The 20700-nt window shown below is 40.1% G+C and overlaps 1 protein-coding gene across 6 annotated transcripts in view; it reads right to left on the bottom strand.

The window, feature by feature from the left end:
* The window catches only part of ppfibp1b (PPFIA binding protein 1b), a 180907-nt gene that overhangs the window by 49446 nt on the left and 110761 nt on the right, over window positions 1-20700 (bottom strand). For 5 of the 6 annotated variants that reach the window (XM_068050205.1, XM_068050202.1, XM_068050208.1 and 2 more), the window contains exons 4-9: window positions 14378-14464; window positions 11924-12037; window positions 10539-10670; window positions 6501-6593; window positions 929-1040; window positions 327-359 (exon numbers count right to left, since the gene is read on the bottom strand). In XM_068050205.1, the coding sequence (XP_067906306.1) occupies window positions 327-359; window positions 929-1040; window positions 6501-6593; window positions 10539-10670; window positions 11924-12037; window positions 14378-14464 (571 nt within the window). The remainder of the gene's footprint in view (window positions 1-326; window positions 360-928; window positions 1041-6500; window positions 6594-10538; window positions 10671-11923; window positions 12038-14377; window positions 14465-20700) is intronic. The other variant, XM_068050207.1, reaches the window with a different exon arrangement.

The following is a 20700-nucleotide window of genomic DNA, read 5'->3' as shown; positions in this document are numbered from 1 at the left end:
TGAACCGACAGACTATTTTACTATCTTAAAATGCATTCCCGCCCTACTAACATTATTAATTTAAAGGATTTCTTTAACAAGTAATTTTTTCAGTTAAAATCTGACAAGCAGATTCGATCCAGGATGTACGAACCCACTCTTTCGAACTGACTCAATTTCCACCTCTTACTCCAATGCTACAATTCAGGATTACAGATGAAGACAGGTGGTTTTCAAGGTTTCTCAACCGAGCATGCAAATTGCTGCAATGGGGTGGCGTAGCATCACCCATATGCACATGGATGCAATCATTACACATTCACAAAATGGAGATACCAAGACCTTACTTTTCTCCTTCAGCTTCTTTTTATAACTTTCCTCTGTGCAGGAAATTCACACAGGTCATGTAATACAGGTACAAGAAAAAAAAAAGTAGTCTGTTAGTTTACAAAAAGGGCAAATGTAAAACCACATTAAGTACTACGTGTATATTTGTAGCTGCTTAGGAATACAACATTCGAACACAAAAAAACTTCAAAATACGGAACCCCCTGCAGAAATAAGCAGCAGCTCTGCAAGGTTCCCAAAAATATATATATCGTACGTTGGCACATCAAAATTGAATGGGAAATGTAAACACAGTAAGTTACAATGATAAATGGAACGTAAAAAGTTGAGAAACAAGCGTGAATCATGAAAACAGTTAAGAAAAATTTGTGGACAGACTTCACAAAACTTTTAAGATATTTAATGGATGGGCAATAAATGCTGGCCTGTCAGGCACAATCACAAGAACAAACATGATTTATGGCATAAACAAATGAATCGAAGTTGGTATCTGGGACTTGAAAATCTTCTACTAATGTTGCAAGAGCAGAAAGTTGCTATATTCAGGATACAAATTAAGTCAGTTTTCTTATACAGATGAGCAAGGAATTATGCCTCTTACCTGCCCCACTGTCACTTTCATCTATTTCAGTTTTGTAACTCATTTCCGAGCATAGCCTCTTGATCTCAGCGTCTTTCTGCTCCAACTGTTCCTTCAATTGCACCAGCTCATCCTACATCATAAAAAATAATGTTTCTAGCAGTAATTGTACAGTACAAAGGATTAAATTATTATGGCCTTTAAGTGGCTTAAGAGCATCCTGATTTACTCTTCACATTGTAGCCAAGGGTTCATGGTACAGCACAATCTACAAGCAAAAATTAATTTGTATCTGACTAACATTAAAATGCAAAGTTTTAATTTCATTTTAGGAATGTATTTCTTTCTTTCCCAAACCTTGCCCTCCAGTTCAGGGTGGGACAGTCTAGAACACAGGCTTTGATGGTCAAGGGAGCAGGTTTCAGAAATACCTTTAATGCCATTCATCCTCAGCTGATGGCAAATGCAATTTGAGCAAGCTAACCTAGATCATTCCTTAGTCTCTCTCCCTTCCCCACCTCATCTCACTTTCTATCACATAGCCAAGAAAGTTATCATGTGGTGTTCCAAGAACCAACAGGTAGATGAACTCAATTTTTTGGTTAGCAATCAGCCTTTAACCAACTAAATATTATGTCCCAAAGTCAAAATTCAGATAACCTCTTGCATCAAATCCTCAAACTTCCAGGATTATACTACATGCTCGCCAAATTCCTGATAAATGCACTGGTTTTCTCAAGAAATGGGTTTTGAGCAACACTTTTCTAGCCTACATCAAAATGACTAATTTTAATGCCTTGTCACTGCATTTGTGGTGCTGACAACATACACCCAGTTTATTTAGGAGCCTTAACATTATTCACTAATTTGCCTAATAATTCAGAATTACTTACAGCAGACTAAAATAAATATACTTCAACAAGAAGTCAATGCAGTCCATTGAAGCTTGTTCTTCTAACTAAGCTGACTCTCAGACTAGAATACAACAGCATTTCGGACACATCTATTGTGTTTGTTTCCAGTACTCTGACAGAATACTCCAAATGTTCATCTTTCAATAAATAAATTTCCTATAATACCTGCTCTAAATTGCAAACTTGTGCCCTCCAGCACTTCTGACCCAATTTTTGTCTCAGTAATACTTGTGGTTCAACTTATCTGTAAAATTTGTGCCTCAACCAGGTCTACTTTTTAACCACCTTCTCCAGACTCTGGAGCTGAAGCTTCTCTAATATTTCCTACAGCTGAATTCCATCTTACTGCTCTGTTAAACACCCTCGCCAATCTATATACGTGCCTTCTGAAGTGTAGTTATCAAAACCAAACAAATACAGCTCTAAGTGCTGTCTAGCAGAAGATAAATGTTTAGCATGACATCTGTATGGTTCTATCTACTGTTTTGGCAATATCGCTAAAATATTTCCTTTAATTAGTTTGATAGAATGCCGCAATGTTAAGTTAAAATTCTACTACTAATGCCATATTTTTAAGTCTCCGGGCTAATTCAATCTCATTTAATGTAAATTTTGTACATTTGCCCGTATGTAATCCTTTACATGTCAATATTACATGTCAGTTCAGCTGCGATGAACCAAATTCTTCTGAAAAAACTCTATCTGTATCCTGTCTCTACTATACTCCTTATTTTAGTTCCTCTGAAACACCCAATGACTCGTGCTGAAGTCAGATGAAGATAAGAGGTCTTTGAACTCACCCACTATTTTGTAAATGATATTTTGTGACCCCGACCAGTCTTGATGTATAGATATATGGGGGAGCGCCTTAGTATCAGATACCCATTGTCTCCTGGAGCTCGCTTGATTGGGGCAGTTGGGAAAATATAGCTCCAGTGTTTAGCCTGAAATTTTCCAAAACATTTTTCCTTCTACTTTTTGTCACCTTAGGAAGTTGCCATTACTAGTAACTACAAAGTACAGGGCACAAAGGTATGCTGCTCACTGGATAGCAAGGGTCTGATTTTTCTTCCCCTCACTTTCCTTTTCATATTCTTGAATTCTGCCCACACAAATGACTTTATTGACATTTAGCTGAGGAGTGTCTAACAATATCTGCTAAACAAACACATTTGCTTTTGCAAATGTTTTAAAATTCATTTGTGGGACATGGACATCTCTAGCAATTACCCACCCCAATTACAAATGGTGTTAAAGATAGCTAATTTTTGGCTGTTGAATTTTCATCGGATTGGACTTTGAGAAACAGAAAACAAACCAGATTAATTGGCAGACTGTGCACCAAACTTTGATTCAACTTTTAAAAAAAGCAAAAAAAAAAATAAAGATCAGAAGAAAATTCATCTAGGAGTGAACAATGACAGCAACTAATTCTTGCCATCGGTCTAGTTACATTTAAAAGTTAAATTATATCAAGTTTTTAATCAAGTAGTTGAATCTTTAATATAAATTGCTCACTGGATGAAATCAAAACACAAACTGGAACAATTTTGTTAACATTAATACATGCAGGCAGGTTGAATACACCTGATTATGAACACAAATGTACAGACATAATGCAAAGGAGTTTGACAGAACCACAGAGAAAGTTTGACACTGAATCAGACTACATATTTGTAAAGTTTAAATAAAAAGTGAAGATAAATTGAAAGCACTGCATGCTGATAAATACTGGTGTCATACATATTACACAGCATATTCCATAATAGCTGCATTATGCTTATGTTACCTATGTTTTAAAAACTGGAGATACATTAGAAAAACAAAGCTGTGCAAAACACAAAAGGCAGGAAAACAAAGTTCCATGCAAAAACTATTTTAATTTCTGATATTTTCTTTTGCACTCATCTTTTCAAAGACACATAAGTATGGACACAGAAACACACAGCAACCCACCACACCTTTACTGCTTGAGATTTTTGTTCCAGTCGCTGCTTCTCGTACTGCATCTGACCAACCTTGATTTTCAGGCTAGAGAGCTTAGCCATTAATGACTGGTAGAGATGAGGGAATACAAAAATAGAAAGCTAGAAGCTGAAAGAGGCAAAGCTGGAGTAGCTGAGATACACTGCCCAGAAATATCTTAACACTACTTGCAGAACAGTAGCTCTTTCAATGTTTACACAAGTATAAATCAGTCTAAGATTCAAACACAAGAAACCTAAGCAAAGAACATTTCTAGAGAATGGTCCATCAAACAAATCCTTTGAATGCTTAAAACAATAACCCTTGGGCTGCCAGGAGAATATCTATTTGCTTTTGCCGATGAGTTCTACTTTGACGTTAGTTTATCATATATATTGGATGGTTGACGCGATTTTCCTAATGAAGTAACTGAGCCAAAGTAACTATTCACAGATGATAACCCTCAGCATTGTCCTTTATCCCCTCAAAGAGCAATGTCTACTGTTGCGGGTCCCAGCTGTAATATGGACAACAGGTTAGTGGAGACAAAGCAAAATGGGAAAGTTTATCCTTTAAAAACTAAGAAAAGATAAAATAGAGTTAAAGGAAGGAGAGAAGACAACCACAGAAACTTAAAAGATTTTTTGTATTTAATTTTTCTAAACATGTGTATCGTAAGAGAACTACTCCAGGCATCTCAATGGCATTGTTTGAGTAACCTCAGTATCACAGGATGAAAGCAATTTATTTAGGAAAAAAATTGTTGACTCAGGCTAAAATACAAACACCCTGGAAATGTCAGCATCATGGTTAAAACTTTCTGGAGAAGTACGAGTTAACTTAAGTTGACAAACTATTTAAAATGTTTTACAGTAATTAAAAGGTCAATACTAGCACTCTTTTATTCACCCATACATGAGGAATTAGATGAGGAACAAGTAGTTCTTTTCTCTGCAGTAGAATTTGACCTTCCACATGTTAACTTAATTATTTCAGCTTGACTAATACATGTTATTCTGAGAGCCAAAAAGGTCTCTGCCAAATCAACGTGCAGGGAAAGTTATTCCAATCGAGACCAAATTTCTTACATGTAGAGTCTCGTTTGCAATCTGCCACTTCTCATCAAACCTTGATGTAGGGGAAAGGGGCTGGGGAAAGAAACCTTGGACTATTGATGCTACTCACTGCTGTGCATTTTGTCACTTGACAACAGGTTGCAGCGTGAAATGGTTTTGATTTGTACTGACACTAAGCTACTGCAGCGTAAAACCAGATTCAGAGCCAAATGTGACTTGGAGTGAAGCAGTTAGTTTCATTCTCTAGATCAACACAAGGATGCTACAATTATAATGAACAGCCTTGAAGATCTCAAAACCTCCATAATTCATAATTTACAATTGTCAGCTCCACAAGATTACTGTAATTTTTGTATTAACTACTATTGGGAACAATGAACTTGCCTCTTGTATAATCCACTCCATTTTGCCCGCAGCATTATAATTTTTTGCTACTTCAAGGACATTTTTGAAGATAAATAATTTATGTAACCAAAGTATGATCGGAAAGGGCAGAACTCCATCAGATGGCGCAATTCTGTACTCTACTGGAATGGCTACATCAGCCAGACAGAATTAAAGCAGGTCATTAACATTTTAAAAGAAGCAAAATATGCCCCACCCCCTATATAAGGCAAGTCTTGCAATGCACCACAGTTGTTCACAGTTTCATTATCCCTATGCCCACGTTAAGAAACAGCCCCTGCATATTAGGGAAAATAATGACACTCAGTTCATCAAGTGCACAATATCACATGTACTCAATAAGCACAAGCAAAGTAAGCTTATAAAGTATTCATCTTCTTTAGAAATGTTTCCAGCAATTTTTCATATTTGTTTAAGATACAGTTAATACCATTTCCTTTAGAGTAAACATTACTTCCGAATGCTCCTACAAAAAGTTTACAAGACAACCTTTAAGGTAAATGAAAGCTGCTAACAAAACTAAAGAACTGTTTACATTTATCCACCAAATTAGGGTGACAACTTCAGAAAAGGAAGAACATGATGGGCAGGGTGGGTTTAATTTCCAATTTCCAAAACTGAAATAACCTAGTACAGGTAACGGAATAAGCAACCTTATAATTAATTCCCTTACAACTGCAAATGTTGTTCAAGATGAACCAAAAAAGCAGAGAGCAGTCCACAGGCTTAGTTTTGGATACACGGTAGGCTGAACAATTATAAAAATGTAAAAAAAAATCTACAAGTGTTAAAGTGCTTTGTATTCTAAATTTAAGGATTGGAGATTTGCATTTCTCAAGGTGTAAGCATTCCACATACTTTGAAATGCATTGACTGCTAAGCACAAAAGTGTTTGCCTAACTACAGGTAACTGCAAAACTACTGGTACATGATTTTCAATACAATGCAGTAAGACTTTACATAAATGCATGCTTTTCTTTATTTTCTTTTTGCACCCCGCGCTGCGCTGACCAAATGGCAGCATTGACGCTACACTGTGGTTATCTGCTCTGCCTATCAATGGTACAGGCTCATGGCTTGGAAAGGATTTACAAAAATAACAAAAAGGGAAAAACATCTAATAGTGTCTGCCTTTTAATGAAGGACAAATACTCTATTCCAGAAGCAATGAACCATTTTAACCATTTCCCCTGTGATAACTCAAGAAAATCACAGTTTAGTACATCTTCTTACCTTGGTTGATTTCAGCTTCTTTTCAAACTGAAGTTTTTCATTTTCCATCTCAACCACCTTCACTCTTAGATCATTAACCTCTTGAAATAATCCCTAAAGTAAAGGAGCAAAGCCTCAATTTAAGTGTATAATCAATTTAATACAATTATTCATAGTGATGCAATCATAAAATGTAAAAAGGTTGAAAATGTTTGCAATCGTCTACAATATAAGAATATAATCTACATGATTGAACTACTACCCATGTACAAACCTCAATGTTTTTCCTCAAATAATTATGCAGAACACAACGGTTGTAAACCCACACATTCATCCAGCTAAAGTTATGTTTACATAAGTGGTGACTGATTTCTTTCAGTTAACTTTGAATTCACTGCTTAAACACTTAGAGAGCTTCATATCATGCAAATAAAACTAAAATGAGGGGGTTGAGATATATACACACACACATTGAGCAAGTGAGAATAAATCCAGTGGCAAGCTGAAGCATACAGGAAAGGGTGGGTAACTTAACATTTTGGAATTTGTTAATTAGATTACGTCAACAGTACAAATATGCAGAGTTCCTGCAACCGTGCAATGCACCAAATTTTAGCATAGGATCCAAACATTTCCTGTGTAAGTAAAGCCCAAATTGCAGCACAATTTATGCAAACACATACATTTTAAAAGGCAAATACTCTTTCCTATAGTTAAACCAAGATAGACGTATAAAGAAAATAAAGAATAATGGGAATATAAATGTCACAAAGTAGGGTGTTTCTGATCTATAAACACCTTGTTCGTTAAGTCACTACAATTGGATTCAATTGAATGACAAACAGTCCATTTACTTCTGCATTTAATATTTTCATTTGCAATACACAAACAAATGCTCTTCATGGACAAAAAGGTAGGCAAAGCATGTCGCATTTCTCAAATTACTAGCCTGTGCGCCCAGAAATAAACTCAAAATACATTAATGGAAGGATGGATGGATGCTTACAACTACCTGCACATACATTTTCTGACTAGATATGTATTTATCTTCAATAAAGTTATGCAGATTTAATTACTTCTTTTAACCTAAAGCAGAACGTAGATACGTATACTAACCATCATACTCACCTTTCAGGTGTGCTAATAGTAAATTACTGTTTTACTGTTCCTCCAAGCTTCCCTTCCCAGATGGCAATACAGGTCAGTTTCAATAGATTTATGTTTTTATTTTGTGAGCAAACATGCTCCCTGTAGCCACTGTCATGTAACTAAAAAATATTACTTACCTTTAGTATGCTTTGCATGCTAGGTCCCCATCTGCCATGACGTGCCCATGCTAATATGGAGTGAAACGAAAATACATATCAAATCTTGCATTCTACGTTATTCATCAATGATAGCATTTGTTGATTTAACAATTTTGAGGGGGAAAAAATACAATTAGATGATCAGATAGCTCTTTTAACAACAGGACTGAGGTTCAAGAATAAGCATAGACATACAAATACTATATGAAAGTAATGTGTGTCCAGCTTCCGAGAGCAGTACAATGTATCACTGATGAATAACACAATGCAAGATTAGTTACATATTTTCATTTCACTCCATTTAGCAGGGAGAAGGGCACAGGATGCAGTCGATGACTTGAAGGGATACATTTTACAGGACTCTTCCTCACTGGTTTAATGGGTTGGGTAGAATGCATATTGTGGTGAATTATATGATCTGTGGATGGAAGGAATTTGGTGGGCCAGAATTATCTTTTTATCGCCCATGTGTTACGACCAGGTGAGAAAGGTGTCTAGAGGTCCCTCTCAACCTTCACCTGGTCTCACCGTAACAAGGTTCAATTTTATTTATTTATTTTATTTATTTTTTTTTTACACAGTGTTTCTACCTCCCCCTAGATGAAGCCTTGCTTGTAGGTAGATCTTGCTTTTCGTTGGGGCCCAGTATTAGATTAGATTAGATTAGATTCGAGATACAGCACTGAAACAGGCCCTTCGGCCCACCGAGTCTGTGCCGAACATCAACCACCCATTTATACTAATCCTACACTAATCCTATATTCCTACCAAACATCCCCACCTGTCCCTATATTTCCCTACCACCTACCTATACTAGTGACAATTTATAATGGCCAATTTACCTATCAACCTGCAAGTCTTTTGGCTTGTGGGAGGAAACCGGAGCACCCGGAGAAAACCCACGCAGACACAGGGAGAACTTGCAAACTCCACACAGGCAGTACCCGGAATCGAACCCAGGTCCCTGGAGCTGTGAGGCTGCGGTGCTAACCACTGCGCCACTGTGTTCGCTATAGGAGATCTCTCTCTCTTGAGGCTCATGTATCTTAAGTGGATTTGGAGTTCCATGAGAAAGAGATGGGAGCAGGCAGGAGAGATCTTCTCAGTTCAGCAGCAAACAGACTTTTTCCCTAAACTGTTTGTACAAATTCAACAAACTCAGGTTGCCCAGCAGGTTAGTCATGTGACTAGCTGGTTTGACCATATGTGTGTGTGTATTCGGCCATCTTGACAGTCAATCTGGAATGTGAGCTCCCCCACCTTCAACGTCTGGTGATCAAAAGTCCATTGTGGGTTGAATGTGTCAGGGAATGACTGCTTTGTCCTTCCAAGCACTGTCTGTTAATGTGCAAATGTCTTTCCAGCCAAGATCTAGCAATTCTTTTTAAAGCAAGTCCTTTCTTCACTTCAACAACAGTTTGAAATTTAATGTCCATGTGGCAAAATTAATATGCCTCATGCTTGGCAGGTGGAGGCCTGCATGACATGTTTCTCATTGATCCCAACAGATACAAGCAGTTAATAGTTTACGTTATTTAACAATACAGGGCAATGAATGCAGCAATCGATAGACTGAAGATGGGCTACTGTAATCTTGATTAACATTTTTCTCCTTCTCAATCCCTCCCCAAAGCAATCAATCATGAAACATGCATGGTAACACTGGGCTAAGATGCTAATGCTACATAGCATCCTTTGTCATGCAGTCACCTCTTGATCCCCAAACCGTGACCTCTTTTCCTGGAATAATGCTAGTTCCACTTCCACTTTCTCCATCTGCTGTCTCAGCTCTGTTATTAGGTTAAACAGTGACTGTAGAACACCAAGCAAATGAAAGAAAATAGAAAAAAGATCTGACTAGAACAAGTAGTGGAGAAAAAGAAATCATGGACAGGATAAGCAATCTTTAAAAATAGAGACCACATAAAACTTTAGCTGAAGTTTGCAGCAAGACCAACATTAACACGATTACTTTACTAAATATTATTGCTTTAGAAACTAAAATTCTTGCCTGTATAAATTGTTAACAGTAAATGTGAAAATCAAAGGAATCTATATAATTAGATGTGAACATCCCCAATCAGTACACTCTAAGGATTAAAATTTGTTCGCAGACTGCATTTTGCTGTGGAAATCAGACTAATCCTTCAAAGGAATTCAGAACTGATATCTGTGCTACAACACTGACCGACTACCTTTAAATCTTCTACATCTGTATTCATATATTAGATTTTTTTTTGAAGTCCTACACTAAATAGACAAAGTCAGCTACAAGAGCAGGAATTGAACTGAGCAGTTTAGACATTATGAACTCAAGTTGAGAATTAGCAGTATGCCAAGAGTGATACATCACTTGTTTTTGAATCCCATGGGACAGTACAGTCAAGCCCAATCATGCCTTCATGTGACATCCAGCAAGAGCAGCTACATGGCTAGCAAGTTAGCTAGGGAATCCGAGTTGGTATTTGGTTCCTGCCCTAACCAAGACTAACTGTCGTGCCCCAACAAGTCCTCTGCTTATGATTTTTTTTTGCTAAAATAATTCTCACTAAATTTGAAATTGCTACAGTTTGAAAAAATCAAAAGGAGTGAACCATGCAACATTCTTCCTGGAAATACAGATTGACGAAACTGAGAGCGAGAGCGCGAAAGCAAGAGAGCGCTACATAATGATTATTTTACTGGATAAACTCAAGTCCAAATATATTCTACTGCATAAAAATAGCACAGCAAATCATATTATTCGTCTCACCTCAGTATCTTTATGTCTCTCCTCATATTCCAATCGGTCCTTTTCCATCGTATTCAGTTTTATCTTCAGGTTTGACACCTCTGCCATAAGGTCCAATTTCTGAGTCTCCAGTGAAGTCCTGCTTAGAAGTTCCTGAAACAAAATGGATATCTTTGCATGCTGTTCCAATAAAATGCAATCATAATTGCAATAGAATAAGGAAACTGGCTTGAAGTGATAGTCTCAGCAGCATTCCTGTTCCTGTCCAAACATCATACGGCAACAAAGAATCAGATGTATTTTAGGCGTCTAATATCCCTTCCTCTCTTGATACGTTCTGTTGCAGTAGCTGGCAGTGAGTGTCAGTGACATCATGAAATTAGAAAAACTGGAGGGGAGAAAATCCAGAATCTGACAATGCAAGACAGCCAATTCATTTGTACATGATTGTAAATACAATCATTTAACTAGGGTGCTTCAGAATTACAAGGAACATTAACTCAGCTCACTCAACCTCCCTGACTTTAGCAATCAACCAATACAGTTTATTGCTGCTCATTTGAAATTGTAAAATTGATGCTTGAAATTTTTTTGAATGGGTAGTTTGAATTAAGTAATTTTAAGACAGCACAGAAGGTGTTTTTAAACAACTTCAATTCAAATTAACAAGAAATTCAAAATAGGCAACTTTGAGATCGTATCTCACTAGCATTAGCAAATGGGAGCCAAATCAGCAAAAGGATATAAATGGTCATCTTTGTCACTAAAATTCCAATAAAGCACAAAATATTCTTTTAACCAAAAAGAAAACTCAGCTGTATACCATACTAGAGGCATGGTGTTGGCACATGCAGATTTTAAACAGTTAATAGGGTGATTGAACATAAAAATGTCACAGCAGATACAAAGCAACGTTTAGAAGAAAGCCAAGTATTTAATTCTGTACTCTTCTGACTTGGAGTCTGGATTTTACAAGACTCTTCTTTCAGACAATAAAATTCTGATTTACCTTATTCTGTGTTAATAGCTAGATACTATAACATTAAAAAGGAACGTGACACAGACAGACTTGTGGTAGTTGGGCATCATTCGGTGTAAAAATTGCCTCGATTACAATCAGAGAAAGAGGCATTCAAGCTAGCAATGGCCAACCTGTTCTCTCTGAAGATAACAATCTCTCGGTAGCAATAGCTAAGCAGCTTTATCAGAATGTCTATCAGATGCTGCAGAGATAAATCAGCAATGACCATTTAAAACTGAAAGAACTAAACTGTTAGCGTTTTGTAACCTACCTACACAAATCTTTTTTTAAACTTTTAAGTGTTAATTAATTTCAAAAGGTCTCAAACCTCAACACCAATGGACTTCCCAATTCAAAATCTTTCTCCCAATCATTCCACTCATACCTGCTGCAACATCTCTTCTGTGCCATTCAGCTTCTCTCGGTGCTCATCCAGACAACACTCTAGGTCTCGAATCTTCTCCCCTTGGGCTTCCACTTGGTCTGTTAGAACACTCACCTGTGAAACACAAAGTATGACTGCCGGTACAGTAACGTTGAGATCTCCGCCTCTAAAAAGTGGCTCAGTGCCGTAAGTTACCTAGTTGATTATTACAGTTATAAACTTAATGCATACTTGGAATACCAAATCTCAGCTTGCCTGTTGCTTAAACAATTTCATGTTTATTCTGGCAATCTGATCAAAGCACGTTCCATCATGTCTGAAATCCACAAGTATGGAAAACAAATTTTTCAGTTTAAGTTCCACTAGGAAGATGTTGGTTTCAAATTCAATTGTTGGGTCCATAAAACCTGAAACATTTTCCAACGTTACAATGTGTCAAGCACTGAAAAGCAATAATACGGAGTACTGAAGGGGACACTGGAAGATTGTGGCCACCTGCATATGGGTTAGCAAGTTTGCTGATGACACGAAGGTTGCTGGAGTTGTGGATAGTGTGGAAGGCTGTTGTAGGTTGCAACGGGACATTGACAGGATGCAGAGCTGGGCTGAGAAGTGGCAGAAGGAGTTCAACCTGGAAAAGTGTGAAGTGATTCATTTTGGAAGGTCGAATTTGAATGCAGAATACAGGCTTAAAGACAGGATTCTTGGTAGTGTGGAGGAACAGAGGGATCTTGGGGTCCATGTCCATAGATCGCTCAAAGTTGCCACCCAAGTTGATAGGGTTGTTAAGAAGGCGTATGGTGCGTTGGCTTTCATTAACAGGGGGATTGAGTTTAAGAGCCGCGAGGTTATGCTGCAGCTCTATAAGGCCCTGGTTCGACCACACTTGGAATATTGTGTTCAGTTCTGGTCGCCTCATTATAGGAAGGATGTGGAAGCTTTAGAGAGGGTGCAGAGGAGATTTACCAGGATGCTGCCTGGACTGGAGGGCATGTCTTACGAAGAAAGATTGAGGGAGCTAGGGCTTTTCTCATTGGAGCGAAGAAGGATGAGAGGTGACTTGATAGAGGGGTACAAGATGATGAGAGGCATAGATAGAGTGGCTAGCCAGAGACTTTTTCCCAGGGTGGAAAGGGCCATCACCAGGGGGCATAATTTTAAGGTGATTGGAGGAAGGTTTCGGGGAGATGTCAGAGGTAGGTTCTTTACACAGAGAGTGGTGGGTGCGTGGAATACGTTGCCAGCAGTGGTAGTAGAAGCAGATACATTAGGGACATTTAAGCGACTCTTGGATAGGTACATGGATGACAGTAGAATGAAGGGTAGGTAGTTAGTTTGATCTTAGAGTAGGTTAAAGGTTCGGCACAACATCGTGGGCCGAAGGGCCTGTACTGTGCTGTACTGTTCTATATTCTATATAATGGTATCTAGGAATGCAACTAACTTATTTATTTGTACTGCCTTGACAGGCATAAATACAAGTTGTAAAACATGTCTGAAATTCATTTTACACAAATATATAATAAACATACCTTAAGTATTTTAATTGAATATTTTAGTCAACACATCTTTGCAAGGCTAGTTCCAACACTCAAGTATAAACAGAGAATTTGGAATGGTTAGAAATGATTTCAACTTAAAAAATAACTTTCAATGTTTGACTTTGCTCAATTACAGTGTCCACTATGGATTCAAAGTTCAATGGAATATAAAATTAATTTCAACGAGCACCTGCCTGGTATTTGAAGTCCAGAACATTGTTCTCTCAACTAAGCGATCCATTTTAAATTAGCTAGTACGTTACCCCAGAGGATGACTTTGCACCTTGCTTGGGCGAGAGGGAGTTTTCAGGAAGCGGCCAGCTTTCTGGACTGTCAAGCAAATCATTTAAAGGGTTGTCTAAGGACCAATTTCTACAATACTGGCCTTGCCAGCAACGCCTACATTACATCGATGAATAAAAAAACTGATCAAAGAAGAAGCTAAGAACAGCACGGATGGGTATTAATTTTTTTCCTTCGCTGAATAAGTTAAGAACCTCAAAAGTGAGTGGAAATTAACTCAAGTTCTGCAGCTACTTTATTAATTGTTCGTAGGAGGCAGGGTTGCTAGCAAGGCCACTATTTATTGCCCTTTCTTAACTGCCCTTGAGGTGGTGATGCTTATCTGCCTTCTTAAACCACTGCAGTTGTGTATAGTTCACAAGCTACTTCAGCTTTCATACATTAGTGTTATTTTTCAACTCAAGGCAAAGGATTTTATATTCTGAAGTCCAAAGGAAATACTCAACTCAGTTTATATTGTCTAAGTACACAGCATAGCAGTATACAGCTGCACTAGGTTGCAGCAAACCATGTTACTACCAATTTAGAAATTAATATGTACAAGATTCAAATATTGTAGAAATAATAACCTAACATTAAAGAATTCTTAAATTGTGTCAATTTTACTTACTTGCAAAACCAAGGATTCTTTATCCCCTTCTAATCGTGCCAGTCTATCCTGGTACGGGTCACCGGTGACAGAGATATGGCCATTCGTCTGTGGAAGGCAAGTTTCCAAAATTAAACTGGCTTTCTCCTTTCACAGTGGTATGGCATAACACCAGAAAAATGTATTATCTATGACAGTGATTTTGACGGGAAGGGCGTCAATAGGTGGAGATAAGAGAATGACTGAACAAATCAACAATGGCAGAGATAGGTGGCTTGAGAAGCGATTGCTAAGCAGTCAGAATGTAAAAATGAAGCTGTAAGCTTCTTCATGGCAGGAGGGATTTAGACAGAATTCAGATGGGATTTAATAATTACACAACCGTTCTTTGGCCTCCTTATCTCGAGAGACAATGGGTAAGCGCCTGGAGGTGGTCAGTGGTGTGCGGAGCAGCGCCTGGAGCGGCTATAAAGGCCAATTCTAGAGTGACAGACTCTTCCACAGGTGCTGCAGAACAATTTGTTTGTCGGGGCTGTTACAAAGTTTGGCTCTCCCCTTGCGCTTTTGTCTTTTTTCCTGCCAACTGCTAAGTCTCTTCGGCTCGCCACACTTTAGCTCCGCCTTTATGGCTGCCCGCCAGCTCTGGTGATCGCTGGCAACTGACTCCCACGACTTGTGGTCAATGTCACAGGACTTCATGTCGCGTTTGCAGACGTCATTAAAGCGGAGACATAGATGGCCGGTGGGTCTGATACCAGTGACGAGCTCGCTGTGCAATGCGTCCTTGGGGATCCTGCCACCTTCCATGCGGCTCACATGGCCAAGCCATCTCAAGCGCCGCTGACTCAGTAGTGTGTATAAGCTGGGGATGTTGGCCGCCTCGAGGACTTCTTTGTTGGAGATACGGTCCTGCCACCTGATGCCAAGTATTCTCCGGAGGCAGCGAAGACGGAATGAATTGAGACGTCGCTCTTGGCTGACATACGTTGCCCAGGCCTCGCTGCAATAGAGCAAGATACTGAGGACACAGGCTTGATACACTCGGACTTTTGTGTTCCGTGTCAGTGCGCCATTTTCCCACACTCTCCTGGCCAGTCTGGACATAGCAGTGGAAGCCTTTCCCACGCGCTTGTTGATTTCTGCATCTAGAGACAGGTTACTGGTGATAGTTGAGCCTAGGCAGGTGAACTCTTGAACCACTTCCAGAGCGTGGTCGCCGATATTGCTGGATGGAGCATTTCTGACGCCCTGTCCCATGATGTTTGTTTTCTTAAGGCTGATGGTTAGGCCAAATTCGTTGCAGGCAGCTGCAAACCTGTCGATGAGACTCTGCAGACACTCTTCAGTGTGAGGTGTTAAAGCAGCATAGTCAGCAAAGAGGAGTTCCCTGAGGCCTTTCCGTACTATGATCTTCGCTGTTAGACGGGCAAGGTTGAACAACCTGCCCCCTGATCTTGTGTGGAGGAAAATTCCTTCTTCTGAAGACTTGAACGCATGTGAGAGCAGCAGGGAGAAGAAAATCCCAAACAGTGTGGGTGCGAGAACACAGCCCCATTTCACGCCTACATTAAATATAGTAGAATCCACACAAGCATACCTTGGAGTGTGTGTGCAATTATTTCCAATAGACTCAGCCTGAAAGGATGTCAGATATCATGATGTAGTTGAGAAATCATTTGATTCATCCTACAACCACTCTGTACAGCTATAATACTGTCAGACACCTTTTTCTGGGGAACAGGCGACAGAGTTTCCAAATAGTAATTAATGATTTCCTCACAGTGACATTTACTATGTATTGGACCTCCAGTCTTTTCCCCTCTGTCACTAGTTGCCTCTTTAGAATTTTTTTCATGGAATGAGGGTGTCACCGGCAAGGCCAGCATTTGTTGCCCATCCCTAATTGCTCTGAACAACTGAGTGGTTTGTTTAGCCATTTCAGAGGGCAGTTAAGGGTCAACCACATTGCTGTGGGTCTGGAGTCACATGCAGGCCAGACCAGTTAAGGATGGCAGATTTTCCTTCTCCTTGATATACTTAATCTGGGAGATTAAAATAAAGTTTATAAAATTTTAAGAATTCATATCCTTATTGTATTTGATGTGCCAAAATTTACAAAATTCATCCAAATACAAATAATACCTGTCATAAACACATGTTACAATATTGCAAGAGATTTAAAAGCAAACAGCAATTTGGAAAAGTCTAACAGGGCCTTGGATAAACATTAAATACTGACACGCACAAACAAACGATTAAGGTTTAGTGTGTGTTTTAGACAGACAGGATTGGGTTAGTTTAGAAAAAGACGGACTGGATTCTAGTCATATTTAAATAATCTGTACAATTCACTATTTGCAACTTGCCTCAAGCTCTTCTCATGTACAACTAAGGTGAATTGAAGCTCCAGAGTACTTGTTTATATTGGCCCTTTCCCCTATCTTGTGGAACTCTGTACATTTCCTCGACAAAAAGGCCTTAAACTATACTTAGCAAGGAATTCATTCTTCCCCTGAAGTTTTAAAAATTCATTATGACAGCAGGACTTGGGAGTAGTGGTATAAACAAATGAAAAGTTCCCTGGCACTCCCTGCCCTATGAGCACCTACTTGCTCATATGTACTTCTGCCCACCTCAGTGAGACTGCCCTGCTTCGATTGCTCTTACCTATTCAACTGTAACTAGTGGATCTCCAGCAATGGCTTTCCACCCCTGCACCACCACCCATTTGGATCTTTTCTTAGTACCCTCCTGTTCGTCACCTACATGCTTCCCCATGGAGATAAAGGCCGGCTCGGGTCTGCAAATGAAACCCAACCCGAGCCTGACAGAACCACATCCGACCCCGACCCGGCCAGAGTCCTTTCACTTTTTCCCGCACCCAACCCGATCATCAGTTAACCTAGCTTCCGTTTTTCACTTTGTTGCTCATCTGCACAAGCTTAAAAAAAACTGTAACCCTAAACAACCTTTCAAGTCCAAAAAGTACATTAACATTGGAGACACTTACCAGAGGTGGTGATAAGAGTGTGTCCGATCCGGCCCGAGCCAAGCCCGACACATCGTTGGGTTCAGTCAGGTTCGGGTCGGGTAGCCATGCTCTACATGGCGATATCACCTGAAGATGTGGGGTCAGCTCCCAATTATGTGCTGACAACACCCAGCATTGCTAAACTGTCATCTAACATCCAGTCATGGATGAGTCACAATTTCCTCCAGCTAAACACGGGGATGACCGACGCCGTTGTCCGTTTCCATTACGTGTATTCCCACTGCACTCCATCACCGTTTCCCAGCCATTGTCTGAGGTTGAACCAGACAGTTTGCAATCTTGCCACCCTATTCAACTCCAAGCAGAACTTCCAACCCCATATCCTCGCCATCAAAAAGACAAGCTAATTCCAACTCAATATCACCCACATCCACCCCTATCTCAACACAACTTCCACTGAGCTGCTCATCTGCACTGTCAGCCAGGGCTCAGTGCTAGTGCTCTCTTCTAAGTTATGGGTTCAAGTTCTACTCCAGAGACTTGGCACAATATTTTGGTTGACACTGAACTGCAGTGCTGAGGAAACATTGCACTGTCAGAGATGCCATCTTTTGGATCAGATAGTCAACATAGACGGCCCCCTCGGGTGGACATAAAAGAGCCCATGGTATTATTTCAAAGAACAGGGGAGTTCTTCCCAGCCTTAGTTTATCCCTTAACCAATACTGAACTGCGCTGGTCATTAATGCAGCTGTTCACACTAAATGTGACAACTAAACTAATGATAAGTACAACTTTCATTAGTAGGCTGGAGGTTTATGTGGCAGTATTAATCACTATTACTTAGGGAACTACTCTTACATCTCAAAGAGGTGTAAAAATGATAGGGTTATAATAGGGGATTTCAACTTCCCCAATATCAACTGGGATAGTCTTAGTGCAAAAGGCTTAAAGGGGGCAGAATTCTTAAAATGCAAACAGAAGAGTTTTTTCAGCCAGCACGTAGAAAGTCTTACAAGAGGGGAATGAAGCCGGGCAAGTGGTAGAAGTTTCAGTGGGGAAGCATTTCGAGGATAGCGACCATAACTCTAAGATTTAAGGTAGTTATAGAAAAGGACAAAGATGGACCGGAAATAAAAGTACTGAGTTGGGGGAAGGCCAATTTCAATATGATAAAACAGGATCTGGCCAAAGTGGACTGGGAGCAGCTACTTGTAGGAAAGTCTACATCAGACCAGTGGAAGTCATTCAAAAAGGAAGTAAAGAGTGTTCAGGGCCAACATGTTTCCATAAAGGTGAAAAGTAGGACCATCAAGTCCAGGGAACCCTGGATGTCCAGGGATATAGAGGAAGGGATAAGGGAAAAAAAGGGAGGCTTATGGCAGATTCAAAGCGCTGAAAACAGCGGAGGCCCTAGAGGAGTATGGTGGAGTACTTAAATATCCTATTTATATCCTAGAGGAGTGCAATGGAGTACTTAAAAAAAGTAATTAGTAGAGCGAAGAGGGGACATGAAAAAACATTGGTGGGCAAGATAAAGGAAAATTCCAAGGCGTTTTATAAGTATATTAAGGGCAAGAGGATAACCAGGGAAAGAGTAGGGCCCATTAGGGACCAAAGTGGCAATGTGCGCGTGGGGCCGGAGGACATAGGTGAGGTTTTAAATGATTACTTTTCATTTGTGTTCACTATGGAGAAGGACGATGTAGGTGGAGAGATCAGGGAGGGGGACTGTGATATACTTGAACAAATTAGCATTGAAAAGGAGGAAGTATTAGCTGTTTTAGCGGGCTTAATAGTGGATAAATCCCCAGGCCCAGATCAGATATATCCCAGGCTGTTATGTGAGGCAATAGAGGAGACAGCAGGGGCTTTGACACAAATTTTCAAGTCTTCTCTGGCCACAGGAAAGGTACCAGAGGACTGGAGGACAGCAAATGTGGTACCATTATTCAAGAAGGGTAGCAGGGATAAACCAGGTAATTACAGGCCAGTGAGTCTAACAGTGGTAGGGAAACTTTTGGAAAAAATTCTGAGGGACAGCATTAATCTCCACTTGGAGAGGCAGGGATAGTCAGTATAGCTGTGTCAGGGGGAGATCATGTCGAACAAACTTGACTGAATTTTTTGAGGAGGTGACTAGATGTGCAGATGCGGGTAAAGCAGTTGATGAGTCTACATGGACTTCAGTAAGGCTTTTGATAAGGTCCCGCAAGGGAGATTGGTTAAGCTGGTAAGAGCCCAGGGGATCCTGGGTAATTTGGCAAATTGGATCCAAAATTGGCTTAGTGATAGGAGGCAGAGGGCGATGGTTGAAGGTTGTTTTTGAGAGTGGAAGCCGGTGACCAGTGGTGTACCACAGGGATCAGTGCTGGCACCCTTGCTGTTTGAAGTGTACATTATGATTTAGACGTGAATATAGGAGGCATGATCAGTAAGTTCACAGATGACACGAAAATTGGTGGTGTTGTAAACAGTGAGGAGAAAAGCTTTAGATTAGACGACGATATAGATGGGCTGGTAAGATGGGCAGAGCAGTGGCAAATGGAATTCAATCCTGAGAAGTGTGAGGTGATGCATTTTGGAAGGACTAACAAGGCAAGGGAATATACAATGGGTGGTCGGACCCTAGGAAGTACAGAGGGTCAGGTGGACCTTGGTACACTTGTCCATAGATCACTGAAGGCAGCAGCACAGGTAGATAAGGTGGTTAGGAATGCATATGGGATACTTGCCTTTATTAGCCGAGGCAGAGAATATAAGAGCAGGGAGGTTATGATGGAGCTGTATAAAACGCTAGTTAGGCCACAGCTGGAGTACTGTGTAGAGTTCTGGTCACCGCACTATAGGAAGGATGTGATTGCACTGGAGAGGATGCAGAGGAGATTCACCAGGATGTTGCCTGGGCTGGAGCATTTCAGCTATGAAGAGAGACTGGATAGGCTAGGGTAAAGGCCTGCTCAGGTCGGGAAAAAGAACCCGACCCCAACCACAGCAGACCCAAGCCCGACTATCCCTTTACTTACCTTCCGACTCGGAACCTCCACGAAGCTGCAGCGCATGTGTGGCGATGTCAGTGACGTCACTCACTCACTGCGCAGATTCAGTTTCGTCCTGTACTGCCAGCTCGGGTAAGTTTTTTTATTTTTAATGCTTACCAGCAGAGCACTTACCATGTGTGTCCTGCCCAACCCATACCCGAAAGCTGGAGCCAGAAGATGGGTCCGACCCGAACCAGACACGTTGTCGGGTCCCATTGGGTTTGGGTCGGGTAGCAGGCCTTTAGGCTAGGGTTGTTTTCCTTAGAGCAGAGAAGGCTGAGGGAGGACCTGATTGAGGTATACAAAATTAT

This window comes from Heterodontus francisci, chromosome 18 (assembly GCF_036365525.1).
Source record: "Heterodontus francisci isolate sHetFra1 chromosome 18, sHetFra1.hap1, whole genome shotgun sequence".
Lineage (NCBI taxonomy): Eukaryota > Metazoa > Chordata > Chondrichthyes > Heterodontiformes > Heterodontidae > Heterodontus > Heterodontus francisci.
The sequence above is the reverse complement of the archived record's forward strand: the minus strand, read 5'-3'. Positions and strand labels throughout refer to the sequence as shown.